The sequence below is a fragment of the Sander vitreus genome, chromosome 9 (assembly GCF_031162955.1).
Source record: "Sander vitreus isolate 19-12246 chromosome 9, sanVit1, whole genome shotgun sequence".
Classification (NCBI taxonomy): Eukaryota; Metazoa; Chordata; class Actinopteri; order Perciformes; family Percidae; genus Sander; species Sander vitreus.
The window spans coordinates 6,293,033-6,313,503 of record NC_135863.1 but is presented as its reverse complement, the minus strand read 5'-3'; the positions used below and the strand labels follow the sequence as shown (position 1 = coordinate 6,313,503).

The following is a 20,471-nucleotide window of genomic DNA, read 5'->3' as shown; positions in this document are numbered from 1 at the left end:
AACTAGATTATCAGCTTTTCTGGCTGGACTTCACTGCCTCTTTGTAAAAATGCCACTAACTTAAGCTCTTGCTTTAAAGTGCCCATATTATGAAAAAAACACTTTTTCTGGGATTTGGGGTGTTCTTTTGTGTCTCTGGTGCTTCCACACACATACAAACTTTGGAAAAAAATCCATCCATGCTGTTTTGAGTGAGATACGGTTTCTGAATGTGTCCTGCCTTCAATCTCTGGGTGAACTGTTCAAAATAGGCACGGCTTGTGACGTCACAAACGAGCTGGCTAACCGCAACCGTTAGCTCGTAGCGTTGGCGTTAGCATGCTAACACTAATGCTAACCTGCTACCTCGTTCTCAATAGCAAAGCCTTGCTACAACACACACACAAGTTCACCATAATCTACAAAAGAACTACTTACATGTGCACCCTCATTTAGAAGTCTCCCAGCTAATCCTGCCTTATAACTGACCGAAGTTGGAGAAACAGCCTTTCTTTTACTGTCTATGGAACTAGCTAGCTGACATGATCTACATCTGAGCTACTGCGCATGTGCGAGTGCAATCAAAGATAGTACAGAAGAAGAAGAAAAGAGGTCTCACTCTGTAGCTAAAACAGAGACCAGGTGAAAAGAGGATCTGCAGCAGTGAGAGAGCGGTGCAGTACAACAAAAATATGGTGTTTTTTGAAAATTAAACCATGTAAACCTATTCTGGTACAACCTTAAAATACAATTATGAACCTGAAAATGAGCATAATATGGGTGCTTTAACATGCTCATATGTTGAGAAGCCTGCCTTTTGTCTTTGTTTTTCATCTGTGAACAATGTTTGCCAAGTGATTCTCCCTCTGTGGGCTAAGTACTTGTAAATGGACTTAAATCAAATAATAATAGGCTGTGACTAAAATAATGTATTACTGTTAAAAGGCCCACATAAATAAAACACAGGCTTGGCAATGAATGAGGTGTTAAAGTTCTGAGGTTTGATTTCAGATCACCCCATCTCCACCTCTCATCCGCCACTTCTTTTGTCCCTCTTCAGTATTCAACAAAAGACTAAATGTCATGAGAATTAATTAGAAGACAAGGATAATATTTCCTCAGTATGATTCATCCTTGTTCATATTTGCAAGCCCAGGGATAGAGCGAGAACATACGCTCAATCATGTGTGTGTAAGAGAAAACAACGGTTAGAGATTTTTACATAGTGCAGTAACAGATGTAGCGCCTGCACACACACACACTTAAATCGCACATGTATAGCACATGGCGGGCATGCACGCACAAACAAGAGGCCATAAAGATGAATTTGTATATGCACATCCACACACTTGTAAAGACTCTTTCTCAAGCACGCAGAAATTTCTTTTTATGCTCTTCATTGCCTGTGAAATAATAAGCTCCACATTTCAGCGAATCTGATTCAGAGAAGTGTTTTGTAGGCAGAATTTTAAAGAGAGAGTCAGAGACCGTGAACAGGCAGATTTTGTGGAAGACATATCCAAAAGAAAATCAGATTGGCCTTTATTTATTTGATGCTGTTTTATACTGTACATACATTAACTCAGATGTACAGTGCAGGCATTTGAAGTATAAATAATAAAAAAAAAGAAATAAATCCCTATGATCTGTGTGGTCAGGTTGATACTGAATCATTCTTTCAGCTTTAGTGCGTGCGAGGCTTGTTTATATGCATAGAGATGCCGACGAGCGGGCAGACATGCAGAAAATCCCCTTTTGTCACTCTTTATTGTAATTCTTTCTTCAGGAATTCATTGTGGCTTCAGACTCAAGATCCCCAGATGCAACCACTAGCTCGGTAAATCATAACCAGCAAATTTCTCTTTAAATAGCCGATGTACCAGTTTCAGGCCTGGCGGGAGGCGTGAGTTTCCACCGATCTGACACATCAAGGTTAGTCTATGACAAATGTACCAACAAATATCTTTCTTTTAGAGCTGGGTGATGCAGTGTAAGGAAACAAACATGTAAGGTGACATAATGTTTTTTTTTTATCTTGTCATAAACAAAGTCTTCTATTCACAGCTACTATATCAACAGTGTTTGCATGCTTTGTGAAATAAAGGAGTTTGATTTTTAAATCCTGAGTATGAATTATGTGCATAAACCAAACTATCAAATATTTGCATTTAAATATTCTCTAAATTAAGTTAACTCTCACCAAAGCTTTACAGCGTGACATCTTAAATACAGTTTTGTTCTTGTAAAACACACACACACACACACACACACACACACACACACACACACACAAATCAACCCATTTGACTTAATGGTCTTACTTTGGATACTTCAGTACATGTCATAACTTTGATGTGGAGATTACACTCGGGTACTTATTGTTAGAGTTGTTTTCGGCCCATGGCTACATAAAATCCCTTAACTTCAATAGCAATCTTTACCAGTACAATCCTACAGCAGGGGTTCCTATCATTTTTTTTACACGATGTGTGTATGTGACTGGTTGACTGCAAAATTGAATTGCCCTTTAGGGATAAATAAAGTTGGTAAAAGGTATTTTTCGGAAGGTCTGACGAGTGGGTGTGGGGTGATGACTAGAATAATTGTTTAGCACATTTAGGAAAATGTAAGGATATTATAACATGTTTTGGGCCTTTTATCTCTGCTACCAGCTCTAAAGAAACTCTCATGCTCTCTCAAATTCTCTTTTAAGGTTTGTTTGTTGCTTGGTAGATGAAAAAGCAACAGAAACGCCCAAATAGAGTTCTGCAAACGCCTAAAAATGAGACTCGAACCTAGCCTGCAACCACTTTAAAACCCGACCTGACTCAACACGACTCAAAACCCAACACAACCCAAAAGCTATAATATTTGCTGTATTTTATCCATTATATTTAAACTTCATTCAATCAGGTAAACTCATTGAGATCAATATCCCTTTTGCTAGAGACACTGATACAGGAGATAAAAATAAACATTACAGACAAACAGAACTGGCTAAATCAAAGAAAAAAAAGACAAATTAATGAATAATTACATTTAAAAAATAACCAAAGCGGAACCTACCCAAGCTCAAAGCCTTACGCAATTAAACCCAGAACTTTGTCACAACCCATGGGGTTTAAATCTGGTAGCATAACTTGACACACCACACTGATTAACCAGCATAGTGACATATTCTTCTTGTAGGCTCAGCATTGACAAATAAGGAAAGATGCAGCACAGACAGACTCAAGTCAATCACTACACAAATAACCAATTCTAAAATTATTATTTAGCTTTTTTTTGGTCTAACCTGATTGTTTCTCCTTGGCCTGGTACCAGTCCGCAGCCCGAGGGTTGGGAACCGCTGACCTAGAGTTCAGCATCATAACAGGCTACACTCGTGCTTTGCATCACTGTACCAATACACACTCATGATTCCAGTAATGATGAGGACAGAGCAGTGATAATTAGTGTGCCAATGACCTTTGACTCTTATTACATCCTGCCCTCAGGGAGAGAGACCCCACCACCCGATGACATCACCAGGGTTCACAAGGGTAAAATGACCTCCGATGATGTGTAACAAGGTGATGATGCCGAAGACTGAGCCCTTGCTTCAATCCCACGAAGCAAGAACGCCTCCAACAACAAACATCTATTCTGTTCTGTTCTATTCCAGCACATTTCACATTACAGTAGAAACTACAGAAAACACCACCAACAAACACTGTTATGACGGTATTGGTTTATGCTGACAATAATTTGCCTGTGTCATCACCAATATGACCATGGAAAGTTCCGTCACCATAAAAGTGTCCGGTGTCTTCTCGTATGTTGACCAGTTAATCAACATATATGTCTTTCCAGCTAAAGATAGACATGGACAGTGGAGCTTTCCATAGCGTGTAGCTGCAATGTGGGAGCAGACTTTGAGGAGTGTTTGTCTTTCTGACCACTGGTTGGACATGACATTGTAACACAAAATACTGGATCTGTTTGCTCTTATTATGTGGGAACACAGACTAGTTTGAAAGAAGGTTGGAGCATGGATAATGAGATTAACCAGTGGTTAAACGTCTCCTCTTGCTGCAGTGATATAGAAGTGTAGCCCTTTCTCGCAAAGTTAACGACTAAATAATAACAAAAGAAACCTGGGAAACCCAAATGAAAACAAAACCTCCTTGGTGGAGGTAAACATTACAAATTATTCATAAATGAATAAAAAAAACTAACAAAAAATAAAACAGTTGTATAAATTAGAAATTGAACAATTGTCCAAATATATATATAAAATTGTACAGACTTTTTAGGGAATATATCTGTGACATATGACCTCAGTATTTCTAAAATTCTGGTTACACCCTGGTCACATATTTGTTCATGCCATTCAGAATTACTGGCAATCAAATCTGTTGACAAACTCATGTTGTTTGTAATTCGTTTGTGAATGTTTCACTTTTTCACTTTGATTATTGCTATATATATATATATATATATATATATATATATATAGAGAGAGAGAGAGAGAGAGAGAGACTTTAGATTTAGAAAGAAATACTTAAAGTACTTACTGTAGGTGCTTATTAGTTACAACTAAAATCCCTTTCATATTTCACAAGCCTCTACAATGCATGAGTCTTTTGAGTACTACTACTACTACAGTACTCAAAAACAGACTTCTCGCATTGAAAAGAGTGGTACAATTTATGTAAGAAATCGCTTGGTTTCTTTTGCTAAATCTTCCCGTTACCTCACAGTAAGGCTACAGAGAACACTGGGCACCAAAATGTTATTCAGGTCAAAAACGGAACACATTACATTTGGCCAATAAACCTCAACATAGAGCAACATTTTCCGATCAACAATTTAAATATAACTATAAATCAAGGAACCTCTGTGCTGTGTATGTATTAGTGTGTGTCTCCCACATACGCAGTACAGCAGCGGGGGCGGGGAGTTGCTACATCCCTAGACGGCTGACAGTTCACGGAGAGCTAGTCTCGCTTTGCCAGACCCTCCCCCAAAGCGTGCTGATGGAGGGTCTGGCTACTCCACATAGCATTTGGGGATGGGAGGAAAACATGCTCTGGTTCAATGGCATTTCTTTAAACCAATCAGTATCGTCATGGGCGGTGCTAAACTCCGCACAGAGCCACTGCAAAGAAAACTCAGATTGGACATAAAGTCTAGCTAGCTGTCTCAATTTACCCTGCAGAGATCTGAGGAGCAGTTAACAATTATAGTCCTAATCAATCCACCAAAAAATTATAATAAAATTCCAGCACAAAGAAGGAAGGAAACGGAAAATACATACATCCGGCTCAGCCACCATCGATGTATGTGAATGGGTGAATGAGAGGCAAATTGTAAAGTGCTTTGTCCGGTAAGGTAGGAAGGTGCTATATAAATGCAGCTCATTTACCATTTACCATTTTTTTGATTCTCAAGAACGCTTTGAATGGGCACGCCACCCGACAATGCTGCAAGCAGCAATACTGGGAACCAAGCGTTTTATAACTGCATTTTGTGTCACATGTTGTTTGTGTGAATTTACACAATTATACGGTGGCCGAAAGGGGCAAACGCCCTGCAACTTAAGAAAACACACACAAATAGACAAAACACATGTGCAGCATTCAGAAAACGCGCTGCAAATACACATAACACAACCAAATACATAAACGTACTGCAAATACACACAACACAACCAAATAGATAAACACACTGCAAAAAGAAAAGCACGCAAACCCAGGAAACAAATGCAACCAAAAAACTTCCAGATTACACAACGGAAGTTCTCCAGACCTCTAGAGGGAGCAGCTAGTGGAACAGCTTGATTTTCGACCCCACAGGGAGCGAGGGAGAGAGAGAGAGAGAGAGAGAGAGAGAGAGAGAGAGAGAGAGAGAGGGAGGGAGAGCGCAACTGCATAGACTGTAAATATTAAGTCTATATTTGAGATATGTTTTCTCTCGTTTGGTGGGTGTGTCTCGGCTCAGGTCACAGGTGATACTCAATCAGCAGAGACGTCTGTAAACTCGTGGTAATAAAACATTTAAAACTGCATCAGCGTTTAACGTTGACGTTTGTTTAAGCCATATTACATGAGAGGGTTTAATTTCGAGGTCCAAAAGGCGCACCACTGAAGTATAGGCCTCCTCAAGTGTAATATTGTGATTTTACAACAACGGTTACCAACAAAATAAGTGATCAATCTGTATTCATATTGTGGAGCAATTCGCTCTTGAAATACAAAAAACAGACAGGATTTCTAGTCCCTCCCTGTTTAGTAAACCAGCCAATTTACCGTGGGATTTATCAAACTGAATAAATCCCGTCCGCACATATAAACACAAAACTGCTTTGCTAACTCCAACGTGTTGTAAGTAAGACATCTGCTGAAAAAGTTATTGTATTCATTAGCATGATTGCCGTACTGTTAGTTCACAAACATCAAGCTGTTCCACTAGCTGCTCCCTCTAGAGGTCTGGAGAACTTCCGTTGTGTAATCTGGATGCAGCGTTTTTTTGTTGCATTTGTTTTCTGGGTTTGTGTGCTTTTCTTTTTGCATCGTTTCATATTTGCAGCACGTTTATCTATTTGGTTGTGTTGTGTGTATTTGCAGTGCATTTATGTATTTGGTTGTGCTGAATGCTGCGCTTGTGTTGTCAAATTAATGAAGTGGTTTTCTTAATTTGCTTGTGTTTTGTCTATTTGGGTGTGTTTTCTTAAGTTGCAGGGCGTTTGCCCCTGTCGGCCACCGTACAATTAAGTTGTGAAAATAAAAATACTGGGAACCAAGTGATCGGCCCATTCCGAACAGGCCCGCACTCCGAATGGACACCCCACAAGTTACAGCTAATTTGAACTACATTCACTCTGTGTGATTGCCTCAATGCACCAAGGGGTCCCACGACCTCCCTGTGACACACCCATGTATTATGTATAAGCATGAGCCTGGTGAATATGTCAAGAGATAAATGAATAATTATGGTTTATTTTTTCATTTTTGGGATGACCTGGTTGTTAGTGCATCCTTTATCCCGGCCGAGAAGGAAATAAACTGCTGAGACCAGCAGAAAGAGAGATGGAAAAAGAGAGAGAGAGAGAGAGAGAGAGAGAGAGAGAGAGAGAGAGAGAGAGAGAGAGAGAGAGGACAGTTGAATCCATCTCTCAGTTCTATCCCTCCCTCTGGACATTTCCCTGCTGGCACAAGATTTGTGGTGGAAGCTGCTGCATTTTAAAACCTCCACCATGCCAATGAACTGTGTGTGTGTGTGTGTGTGTGTGTGTGTGTGTGTGTGTGTGTGTGTGTGTGTGTGTGTGTGTGTGCGTGTGTGTGTGTGTGTGTGTGTGTGTGTGTGTGTGTGTGTGTGTGTGTGTGTGTGTGTGTGTGTGTGTGTGTGTGTGTGTGAGAGTATGTACAGTCTATATGCTGATGTGTTATGTATGATTCTGAATCCCTATGTTTGCACAAGCAAAAGACAAGCTTGGAAGTGTGCATCAATTCATGTGTTTATATGTGTGGTTGTATGTTTGCTAATGTGTGTTCCTCTATTTGTGTGTGTTTGTATGTCAGTTTGTGTGTTTGTGTGTGTATTTATGACTCACCATTCTCCACACCAGATGCTTCACAGCCATCTTCATCATCGCAGTCGTCTCCGCTGCCTCTTTCTGTCTGTGCGCTCCCTCCCTCCTCTTCCTCCACCTTTCCTCTGGCATTGCTCACCCAGCCGAGGTCAACTAACACCTCCTAAATAAAACACACATACAATACAAATGTCCATAAGCACTAAATACAGTACAAGTAGAGCTGGGCAATATGGAGAACAATCAAATATCAAATATACATCACTTTAGTGTAATGCAGCCTTTAAAACCAGGAAAAGACAACGCTTGTGTCATATCACGATAGCCAAAATTTAAGACGATATATATATATATATAGATGTTGATATATTGCCCAGCCTTACATACAAGTGGCTCTACGCATGGCAATGTTGGTCTGACTTCTCATTTAGCACCATCATCAGGTCAGAATTGCAATTTGTCCAACATTTTGATGTATGACTTAAATGACAATTCTGGCGCAAAATGAACCTAGGGGTTAATAACATATGTGTACCGATTCAAACATTCTCTGGGATCTGTTTTCATGCTAATCGAATGTGTCTGTTTATTACAAAGATAGGCGGCCGCATGTAAACATTAACGCTGTTGTCTTTATAATCTATCTTTGTAATAAACTGTCTGTACACTTACAAAGTTCTCAATGCTTCGGTTTGCATGTAGGGACCCTCATTTTGCTACCGTTTAAGTGTGGTGCTATTTTGAGCCTTGTTAGTGGTATCAAATAGTGATTTACCCTGTGCCCCGAAAGCTAGCATTAGCAGCTAACCCCTGGTTTGCGGTAGCTTGTTTCAAGCTAGAGACACATTCGATTAGCATGAAAACATGTCTCAGAGAACGTTCGACTCGGTACACATATGTTATTAACCCCTAGGTTATTTTTGCGCCAGAATTGCCCTTTAATACTTGCAAACTACATGTACTGACATTTCCATCAGCCTCAGCTGAATTTTGTGTTTAGTGCTAGTTAACAAATGTTAGCATGCTTAAAGGCTTAGCTGAGATCGTAATTATACCTGTAAAACACCTACATGTCACTGTGAACATGATAGCATGCTGATGTTAGCATTCAGCTCAAAGCAGTTAGCCTCCCAGAGCTGCTAGCGTGGCTGTAGACTCTGTGTGTGTGCTTTACATTTTTGGCATTTAGCTGACCTGAGAATGAGTTACAGTGATTGCAAAGGAGAAGAAGCTTCAACTCACAAATCACAAATATTACAAACAGCTAATAGTGATGAGGTCAAAGGTCAGCAATGTAGCCTGAACTGAATACCACTTTTCTGATATATTTGGCCTTCTAAAGGCACTAAATGGCCACAGAAACATGTACAAAAGCACTACAGAACATGAACAAATACACAAAGTCAGAGAGCAGACTAAAGGGTAATAGAGGCCATGCTGTCTCTGCGTGAATCCATATTCTCTACTGCTCAGTTAATTCACAGCGTGGGTACTGTGTCATGTTACATAATTGTGATGCCGGATGGAAACCTCACGTCTCCTAAAGCTCTGCTAACGAGGGATTGAAAACTAGAAACTATGACACACCAAAATGGGAGTTATTAGGTTTTTACACATATACAGGAACATATAATTGGTTCACAGCATGATGAATGTGTATAGTAGAGAGTCAAGGTGGGTAATATATAAAGTCCAGCTGAGTGCAGAGATAAGGCAAACAGCCACTGGTTTTGAAAAGGAAAAAGATATATTGTACTGACATCTCATTCTATTTTATTCTAGATAACATTTGTATATATACAGCAAAGCAGATGCCACCAAGATTGTAACATCTATCATATAATGATTTATGTTACCTTACAGTGGTGAAATCGTTCTGGCAAATCAAATACTACAAAGGCTGAGAGTCAACTCTTTTGGATTTTATAATTACAAACTTTAGACCTTCATTGTCATTTAAAGTAAGAGCAGGTATAACAAGGCTGCCAACGCTTCTGAGTTGCTAGACAGCAAAATCCATTCTCCTTTTCAATATTTAAACATGGCTTAACTCTGCCTTGCAAATATAATCCCTTTAACACAAGAACATATTGTATAAGCTGTTGCTATACAGTATATTGTGGTGCACAATGTGATGCACGCATACTGAGTAGGCAAATAGTATACATTCACAGTGCAGCAGTAGACCCACACATAATTATAATGCACTGCACATGCAATCGACTGGAACAAAGACAAACATAGACATGTAGTATAATATATAATGTAAACAGACAACATATATGTGCTTAACAAACAGGGCTATAATCTACTTTTATTATATGTGCACTGTTGCGTCATATTTTGAATAAATGACCAAAAGTCCAAGGTATATTGCTAATTGGTATTTTTTAACAGTTTAAAAAATAGCAATTACTAACATGCTCTACCTATGTTTTAGGTTGCGTTTCCCTGCTGGATAGATGCAGGTTGGACACGTAAGGAGGAGCATCTGGCCTCCACTGCACAGTAGGTGTAGGGAAGCCCGTGAAAACAGGGGGGAACCAAGGTTATTATATGACAGCATGTCCGAAGGGACATGGAGACAGACTAGACTCAGTGCAGTGATTCACCATCATATCATCAGACAGCAAATTAGACCTGGGGGAGGACAGGAACATATTACAGCAATGTTTCCACCAGGACTGTGTTTTCTTAGTCATGTGGAAAGGCTAGGATTTAAATAGGATTTAGGTCATGTGGCACTGAAACTCTCCAGTAAAACCAATAGATTAATTATTAGTCAATAGTCAAAATAGTCAAATTATTTAATTTAATTTAATAATTCTTTTGATGTCACTGTTGTATCTATAAAAGTTGACTGTAACTTAATGTCACTGGACTTTTGTCATATGAAGGCATAAGCACCATATGCATACGAAAAGCTGAAATAAATCTCTGAAAGATACCTGCTTCATTTAATTCACTTTATTACAGAAATACCACCGTAGCTACAGTTTTCTTAATTGACTTCTTGGAGTCTAGCTGTCACACTGACGTTGGAGATATGAGAATGTTATCTGTCTTCTTATGCTTAACAAGAAATTGAATAAGCGTATTTCCCAACATGTCAACTATTCCTTTAAACAAAGCAAAGATTAACTGCAGCTCTGATGAAACAGGAATGCTCTCCTGAACAAAGTTAAGCAGGCTTCCTGTATTCTGCCGACACTCTAGAAATGGTGAGACTGCTGCCATTTTAATATGCAGGGGCAGCCCTCACATGGTTGATTAAGCTCATCCTGGTTGGCTAAGCATGTACATACACATTTTAATTGCACGGATACACCACTGGCTACACTAATAGAATTCCATTAGAGGGCAAAGCCTGCGTAAAACACAACCCACTGCTGCAAAAGTCTAAGTAACACATGACACAAAATTGGGACAGTGAAAGATAAGAAGAGATTGAGGGAAAGACAGACAGAAATGCAACCCTCTTAAACACTGATAATTAAAATTCCAAAGATGCTTCTTTGTCTTGTTTCATATTTTGTTCCTCCTCTAATCCTAGCTGTGGAAGTGTGTAAATGGCCCACATGACATTGAATAGTTATTATTAAATGGTGTGCATCAATGTTCACCTCAGATAAATGGCTTCCTCCACATACAAAAGCACAGCTAGCTGAAAAAAGCTCAGCCTCTGCCATGGATTTCCAAAGTTGACTCTAAACTTGTTCTCCAAATGTATCAAAAAGATGGAAAGGATGCACACCATTTGGAACTGAAAATAGTTTGCAATGCAGATGAGCGGTTATATATCTGACTTGTGGCCTGTTATCATTACCATCATCAATTCAGCAGGATGCTTTACAAGTCCAAAAAAACTGATCTCACTTTTCCTATCCCCATAGTGTGTGTGTGTGTGTGTGTGTGTGTGTGTGTGTGTGTGTGTGTGTGTGTGTGTGTGTGTGTGTGTGTGCTTTAGTGAATGTTAGAAGATTCACAGAAGCTTTAATAGTCTTTAAATGAAAGAAGAACAGGACATGTATGGGTTACATAGAATTAATGGGCCTGAGAAAGCAAATCTCATACATAAGTGATTGCATGGTGCATGTGTGGTTTGTGTATGTGGCAGGGAAGGGATGCTGACTTAACATTTCCTCCATGTAAATGCAGCATGATTAATGGACTCACCACCAAAATTAGACGGAGCACAGAAAGAGCCTCAACAGCAAAAAAAGAAAAATAAACCATAGCATGTGCCATCCCATGGTTTTTCCATGATTCCAAAACCACCAACACTTTTAAAAGAGTTACTCAGATTTCCTTGACAAACTACAACTTTTACTCTGACCTTACGAAAAAGCACTCAGAGAGTCAGTGTTGAAAGATCTTGCTGCGACATCAAAACATGTCATAAGTATACCTGATTCATTTCAAATTGATTTCTTGACCCAACAAGCATGCACGTTAAAGGATAAGTCTGTTGATATTCTGTAGTTTTGTTGGTTAACAAATCCCATGACCAAAACCAATGATAAATTGATCTTTCTGCCTGTGTATCCAAAGCTTAGTCCAAAAACAAACAAAAAAACCTGCTGCCATAAATCCTTGCTAGCACACCAAATACTGTCGCTGAAAATAGTCCCCAACAAAAGCAGCATTTATTCCTGTTTGACCTGTTTGCCTTTAAAACAATCCATTACCCGTAAGTACCACAGACTGGCTTGGAATGTCAGAAAATATAAAGATAAAGATTTTTGATCTTATCATGGAATTTGTAAACAATTACCAAAATACAGAATATTGCCAGCCTCATCCTTTAATGGCTATCATACCATACATTTTGTTGTTGAATTCTTTGCTTGTTTGCCGGGTCCTCCTCTCAGTATGTGTTTACTTGTCTGCCCTTGTCTGTCTATCAGCCTGTCTGACTGTCACAAAAGGGACGCCGAAATAGCCACTTGGTCCTCATAATTAATAATGAATCATCATTATGGATAACCTTGATGTATCATTTTATGGAGTCATATTCACATGATTTTATGAATCATTCATTCAAATCATAACACCATATTACCATGCTGTTCAGAGTTTTGACAATGCCGCATAAATCCAGTTTAATTGTTGAATTAATGCATGTTTTATTGCATGTTATTATCTACATCTGTTTAGAGTGCTGACATTTACATTTATTGGATTAAGCAGCAGTTCACACATGAGGTGATAACGAATGATTGAGAGCCAGATGAGGATGAGAACACATCACAAACACAAACACACACACACACACACACACACACACACACACACACACACACACACACACACACACACACACACACACACACACACACACACACACACACACACACACACAATCCAGACCCCTGCAGCTTTAGCAACTGTGTATCACACCTACATCACACGAGAAACACCAAGAGGCTGAACCTAATATATAACAACAATAACAGTCGAAGATCAAACTAACAACAGCATCATTATTTAAGCATGGATATGAATAATTCTGTCCATTAGGGCAGTGACTACAGAAGATATTAATGCTTATGGAAAGAGTTATAACATCACCTTCAGATGCTCTTGTTAGATTACTACTCTGACTTCATCTACATCAACACTTAAGTTCTCCAAAATAAAGTTTTACAACAGAGGCCACTGCATAGTCTGCACAGTGGGATACATTAATATCCCAGCCCAATGCAAAAATATGTCACAGCTTACGCTATTGTGGAATCGTTAAAGGCAAAGTGAAAAAGACACTGACTTCATTGTGTGGGCCATTGCTATAAATCGCAATATATCAATGTCAGATATGTACATGCTGGAATGCCTTCAAGATTATAAGGTATGTTAAAGTTCATGCTGATGCAAAATTTGACATTTTGGCCTGATGATGACGCTGCAAGAAAGAAAGCTAATGTGTCTAAAATGGAAAATGTCTCTGGGGGAGAATTTCATGACCATCTGCCCATTACATTTCCTGAGTGTAAGAGGACATTTTTGCCTGATAGTGGTGCTAGGAGAAAGGTCAGAGGGTCACAAAAAACAATAGGAGTCATGCTGCGGTAAACTATTCAGACAGGATGTTATATACATAGGGTAGATAGGGATATGTTCAAAGACCATGAGGTCACCAGAATAACAAAATCATCATCATCTAGAGACCACAAATCTATATATTAATTTTATATCAAGATGACTTGCTCTGGATGGTGTTGATGAAAAATGGACCGGCCAATCAATATTGCTATCTGTAGGCGATGAGCGTTGCAAAAAGCTAACCCCTGTGAACATAAACTTTGGAATGGCTTATCTCACTGAAAGCAAGTGAAATAATTGCAAGGTTTGTCGAGAATACAAAATTGTGAGAATGGTGTGTGCCAACATTTACCTCACCTCTTTTTCTTATTCATGGGTGTGTGTACCTGTGTTAGCTGCTCCAGCCTCTGTTTCGCCCCCTTCAGGACAGGATCTGTATTACGGACGGTCATCTCTGGGTTCTCCTTCTGGGCTTTTAAACTGCTGCCAGCCACAAGACCTGCATAACTGCAGAAAGAAAGAACAAGAGAGAGACATGAAGTACTTTCTGTCCCAGTTTTTTTTGTGTGTGTGTGTGTGTGTGTGTGTGTGTTGCTCTCATGCCCCAGTTTTCCCACAGTCACTATACTAGTGTGTTCAGTCAGGGTGTAGTGATTCACTTCATGTGCAGACACACACACACACACACACACACACACACGCACGCACACACGCACGCAAGCACACGCACGCACGCACACTCACACACGCACACACGCGCGCACACACACATTGTAAAATAAGTTAACTCCTGGCAAATGAAACAACGAAACAGACTTTTATTCAAGCAGAGGAGTCACTTGAGACGTTCAGCTATGGTGACATGAGGTCATCTTCTGGCAGACTGATCTTAATCTTAATCACCTTGTTGAAGTCATGGAGATTTTATAAAGAATGGGTTATAAAATGATTAATTGAACTCCATAACATGTCTCTTTTATTTTACAAATTAACTATATTTGACTGCTAGTACTTCTTGTCTTTTACTGAGTATAATTTCAAAGGCAGTATTTTTTATATATTGATACATATTTTTAGGTAGTATTTTTGAGTTAAGTGGTATTTATACTTTAATTTTAGTGATGGATTTGAATGGTTACTGGACTCCCAGCACCATCTACAAAGTGTGTTAATTTTGCTACTATAATAGCAGAGGTTTTAACATGTATATGAGAACAATATGGGCCTTTTGGCCTGTTACCAGCTATGAATGATGGCTGTCCACTGGTTTCTGGCTTCTTCTCACTGCTTCTTCTGGATGATTTTTCTGAATAGCTAAGTACATCATACTGAACTAATTTAAGTGACAAATTGGGTAGAGTGGCCTGAATGTGGCAAATGAACATCATCACAGAGTTTGATCCTTGGTCATCTAGCACATTGATGTTTCTTTCTGTAGTGGGCTATACGTGAGTGTCACATCATTTTGTCTGCTTGGGGGGTTGCAGTGGGTGGATCAAAAGGAAGATGAATTGAGAGAAAAGAAAAAGTTCATGAGTCATATGTTTCCAAGTCTCCACGTTCCAAACCAGCTCTGCTAGCTAATACAATCAGCCACCAACTCAGTAACCGCTGAGTCCACACCCTCGAAAACACACTCTGGCTATGGCAACAAGGGGAAAGGGTTGTGGGAACCTGAGAGCAGATGCAACCGAACATAAAAACAAACTACTTGACTAATGCCAAGAGACGGTGTAGTTGTGAAGACCCCAGCATCTGGAGCCATGCTAACCCTGCTGGTCTGGAATCAGATCCCATCAGAAAGTTTAGTCAGAATGCATGAAGTCTCTAATCAACTTTCTCAAATCGTTTTATTGTTACACAGATTGCGTTTTCATACATACATATCACTTAACAAAAGGATTAAATACTGGTTACAGTCTTATCCTAATCAAAGTGTTCATGTCCTGATGCCTGACTCACAAAGCAAGGCCAGCTTAGTCTTTGTCACATTGGCAATCCATGAAAGAGTGAAGGAATGAGACTACAGATCCTCATGGGAAAATGAGGTCATAAGAGAGGCAAAAATAATAAGATGCAGTGGGGAAAAAGAATATAGCACACAACTTTAATAAATATAATCAACAGATATGGCACTAAATAAAAATAAATTAAACATTATACTGCTGACACTTTCAACATATTAAGTAGCCTAGAGTGTGTATGAGAAAAACAGAATTACAAACAGTTTCGCTCTTATGTTTCATGATGAGCTGCATTATACAGTTTCTGCTGGGCAATGCAGAGAAGAGTACTGGAGAAAAACTGCATTGTAAATGATTAAACATAATGGCTTGAGGAAAAAAGCAATCGATTAAGGTCTATTTGACTGTAATGCTGTTTACATAAATTAGTGGGAGCTACCTTTCAGTATGCAAATACTACTCACATTTTTTAAAGTTGGATTAATGGTTGACACATGGGACACGTGTTTTGATTTATATAGTTCAGCATCAGATACTGTATGCAATGCTAGACAGATCTGTGCATGATCAGGCCGTATTGTGCTTTTATCTACAGTTTACATTCTTTTATTTACTTTGTGATGTAACCTATGGTGGGAAGGTCCACATTGTTTCTTTACTCATGAGACTAGTTAAATTATTAAGGGGACACCCATCAGCTACGGTGTAGCCTAAATGTGAAGCTTCAGCAGCTATGTGTGTAGGCCCCGTATGGGCAAAATATTACACTTAAGATTTTCTATTCTATTCATATTCTGAAATGTTCAACATGCAATAGGCAGCACTGAACCAACCACTGATGGAAATACTGATATACGAGTATAGTCACCTTTCTATCTATCATTTGTGCATAACTCATCCTGCAACAATCACTGTGCCACTGGCTATTTATATATTTTCTCAAATCCTTTGAAATGAACATGCTCCAGAGGATGTTATCCACACGGCACAAACAAAAGTTAGCAAGCCTTACAAATACGGAAGTCTGGGTTAATCCTAAATTAGCTGGCTAACCCACTAATCTTATAACACAGACCATATCTCATGGATGTCTTTTGTATTGCTGCTACATAAACAAAAGGTACATTCCAAACACCAATCACCATGGAAACTGCTTACATTGATTACAAAGATGTATCAGCGAACAGCAAAAGATCATACAGTGCACCACTGCTAATTCCTGCAAGAAATTAATTCTTCTTTGACCGTTTCATCAAATGAGATGTTGATAAAAACAGGATATTCCGCATGTACCGACATTCCCAAAACAGAGTGATTGAGTATCCGTGACAACATGACATTGGACTACATGCAAATGCATTAACACATGTGATGAAAGGTTCTGCAAACCCCCCTAACTGATTTATAAAATCCAAGGCAATAAAAAGAGCAAAATATGAGAGGAAAGAGGAGGAAAAAAAGACAGGAAAAGAGAAGGGTGAGGAGTGAGGATGATAAAAAGCTCAATTAGAAACCACACACTGTGCCCCAGGGGGAAATCCTAAGATTCCTTAGACTCCAGCAAAGATTTTAGGGATCAGTGTCAACACCACACGGCCAATGATCCTCCACACACCCAAGACTGGCAAACACCTCACAAATATTTTCTTTAAAATGCATTCATGGTGCTAAATCAGTCTCATAAGTATTTGCAACGTGTAAAACATCATTCACAAATGAATACAGAGTGATTTGTATTCGTAAATCTGTGTTGTATCTGTGTCTCAAATTTGTGACTTGTGAAACACAATTCACAAATGAATGCAGAGCGATCTGTATCCGCAAATGCGTATCTGTGTCCGTGCATCTAATTTGTAACTCGTATGTCATCATTTGTAAATGAACTTAGTATTTTTCAATGTAAATATATGTGTAAATCTCCTTCTATTTGTGTGGGTACTTTTTGAGGCTATTTTCACATCAGTGTGATAGGGCACTGAACATTTTTTATTTAAAAAAGCTTATTATGTAGGTGCACGCCTGTGTTAACGTGCGCTTGTTGCCCCGTGTGCGCTGATGCGCTCATCTGTTGACATTTCCAAATGCCTTCCTACAGTTGCTTAATAAAAGCGGACTTTCCACACAAACAAACGTACATGTGTCATTAGTGTGAGAAACAAAAAGACATTTTAACTGTAAAACGTAAAGAATAATCAACTGTATCAAATGGTTTTTTTTATATAAATATATATACAGTATATATGATAAATAAATAAATAATAAATAAATATAATATACAGGACAATATTCCTATTGTCTAAATTATTTACATCTAACGTTACATGTAATGTGGAGCTAGGATTGACTCTAAGAGCAGAATGACATGGAGTGCTCCAAGAGGAATGCATACAGTTGTTATTAACTAGCAATTCCAGGATAAGTGACAGGTAGGACAACAATATTTATTAGAGCCACTGCAATCTCCACCGCAAATGCAGAGGGACCACATGAGCCAATATCAATGACTATATGACTATGCAAGATGTAATGGAAAGATCAATTATTATTGTTTCCCCCGTGGACTGTCTAACATCTACAGCCTGACAGTAAAAAGCTGAAAGGGGAATTGGCAGAGTTGGTTGTATGCAACTATTTGTTATTTGCAGGGTGAGACATTCTTGAAACACTCTATCAGCAGCAACTAAACATCTGTTGAAAGCTGAACGGATATCATTCTCACTTAATGCTTAACAGCCATCAGATTTACTGAGGCTGAGGTGAAGAGGAGTTGGCTTTATTTGTTTTAACTTGACTGCTCTCAGTATTATTAAGTTCAATTAAAATGAGTGAGGTCAAGCACGATGATTAAATCAGTGTCGTTGATTGGACTTACAGACGTCACATCTTTTGCCATCTTTTATCAGTTTGTAAAAAGATATGACACATAAACATGAGTATTATGTGCAAAGGTTACTGAAGCTACAAAAAACAACGTATTTTCAATAACCTGTAGCCTAAATACCATTTGGCAAATGAACAAATCTTTTTTGTCAGTTTTGGTGATAAATCACACCTTGTGGATTGTGCTTTATATTCACTTGAAGGGGAATATGTCAACAGCATCTTCACATCTAAAGCATTTGCTGAATGAATTGGAAATTGGCAGTGCTGTGAATAAGCGATTGGCCAGATAACAGACTGTCTGCATTCTCTGTCTGTTTGATAAGATGATAATATTGTAGAAAGCGTGCTGTGTGTGACACATAGAGTGACATTTAATAAGATCTGGAGAACGACGGACATAAATCACCAGCACCATAATGACAAAGCTGCTCTGCTGTTGCCCTCGGTTACTGCAGGGTTGTTAACGGTAACGTTTAAAGCGACTGTGGCATGTATGGAAACACACTGACAGACACACACACACACACACACACACACACACACACACACACACACACACACACACACACACACACACACACACACACACACACAAACACACACACACACACACACACAGTGAAAATAAAATTACCTGACAAATTAATCTGATCTGAGAGAATAGTAATCTGATCTGAGAGAGGTGTGTAATTATAAGAGTCACAACCTCAATTGTAAATCTAGCTGCATTCCTGTGGAGTCATTTACATAGCTCTATTACACACACACACACACACACACACACACACACACACACACACACACACACACACCTGAGGCTTATACATGTACCTCTTGTACAAGACATGGAAGCGATATGTTGTGGTTTGGATAGATTTGGAAAAAATGCACTTAGTCTCATTTTCTCCATCCTTCACATTCCTTTTCACCCACTCCGGACAATTCTTTCTCTCCCTTTTAACAGCATTTTCCTGATTCTGTAGAGCATCAATGGCTGATGTAAAACAGATTGTAATGCTTAAAAAAAACACAAAATACATCAAAACATTGGGTGTGGCAGGACTTCAGAGGTGGAAACAGAGTTAATGGCTTGTTACTTTGGATGGTAATAACATGCTTCCCTCTTCTGGAAAAAATAAGCTATTACAACTCTAACTGCCAAAATAAAGAGCTCAGTTTAGTCAGTTTAAATTAGGGCTGCTCGAAAATCATAATCACGATTATCTACCACAATTGATGACTTTTGGAAAGATGTTGCAATTATTGAATTTAAAAAACAGTGAAAAAGTTAAACAAATCAACAGTGAAAACACCTGAACTGTGAAAGACTTCCCATTTGAAATCTGTTTTACTTGCAGAGCATAATGCGCAAAATAATCGTTTTTCTTGATTATTTTGTTTTTGTGATCAGCCCTATAGCTGCAAAACACATATATTTATAACCTTACACTGTGTGAATATTCCAGCACAGTTACACAATACAAATTCTATCTCATAGCAGCATACTTGAACTATCAATCAAGAGTTCAGAGACATAATCATAAATATCACACACTCTGGATTGCATCTGTACCATTTGCCCCCCCCCCCCCTGCTTGATTTAAATCAGAAACATTCAAAGAGGGAGAAAAGGCTGTTGGAAATTAGCTTACAGATGGGGGCTGTGGCATTAAGAGAGAAAGGTTGAATTGGAAGATGCTCAGTACAGCTGTGACTTTAAATGTCGTATGATCTAAATTTCCTTTTTTATTATGTAGAACACATATATTGAGTTTTTAAGTTATTTTGACAGCTAATTTGTGTCTATTATGATAGAAAAAGCACACACAATGGCGAATATGGTGATGTTTGGAAAATGTGCTTAAAGTGTGGATTGTATTTGTAGTGTGTTGTATATGGCCTAGTGCCTTTTGCATCATGTGTACAAGTATGGGATTATTTCTATATAGGATTTAGTTAACAAAATGAAAGCACTGTACCTGCCACGTGGTGTAATTTTAATGGTTATTCTAATAACAGTTTTAACTGAA

The 20,471-nt window shown here is 38.7% G+C and overlaps 1 protein-coding gene across 3 annotated transcripts in view; it reads right to left on the bottom strand.

The window, feature by feature from the left end:
- LOC144523130 (glypican-5-like) overlaps nucleotides 1-20,471 on the bottom strand; it is a 53,716-nt gene that overhangs the window by 16,609 nt on the left and 16,636 nt on the right. For all 3 annotated transcript variants that reach the window (XM_078258463.1, XM_078258464.1, XM_078258462.1), the window contains 2 exons: nucleotides 13,981-14,101; nucleotides 7,574-7,715 (listed from right to left, as the gene is read on the bottom strand). In XM_078258463.1, the coding sequence (XP_078114589.1) occupies nucleotides 7,574-7,715; nucleotides 13,981-14,101 (263 nt within the window). The remainder of the gene's footprint in view (nucleotides 1-7,573; nucleotides 7,716-13,980; nucleotides 14,102-20,471) is intronic.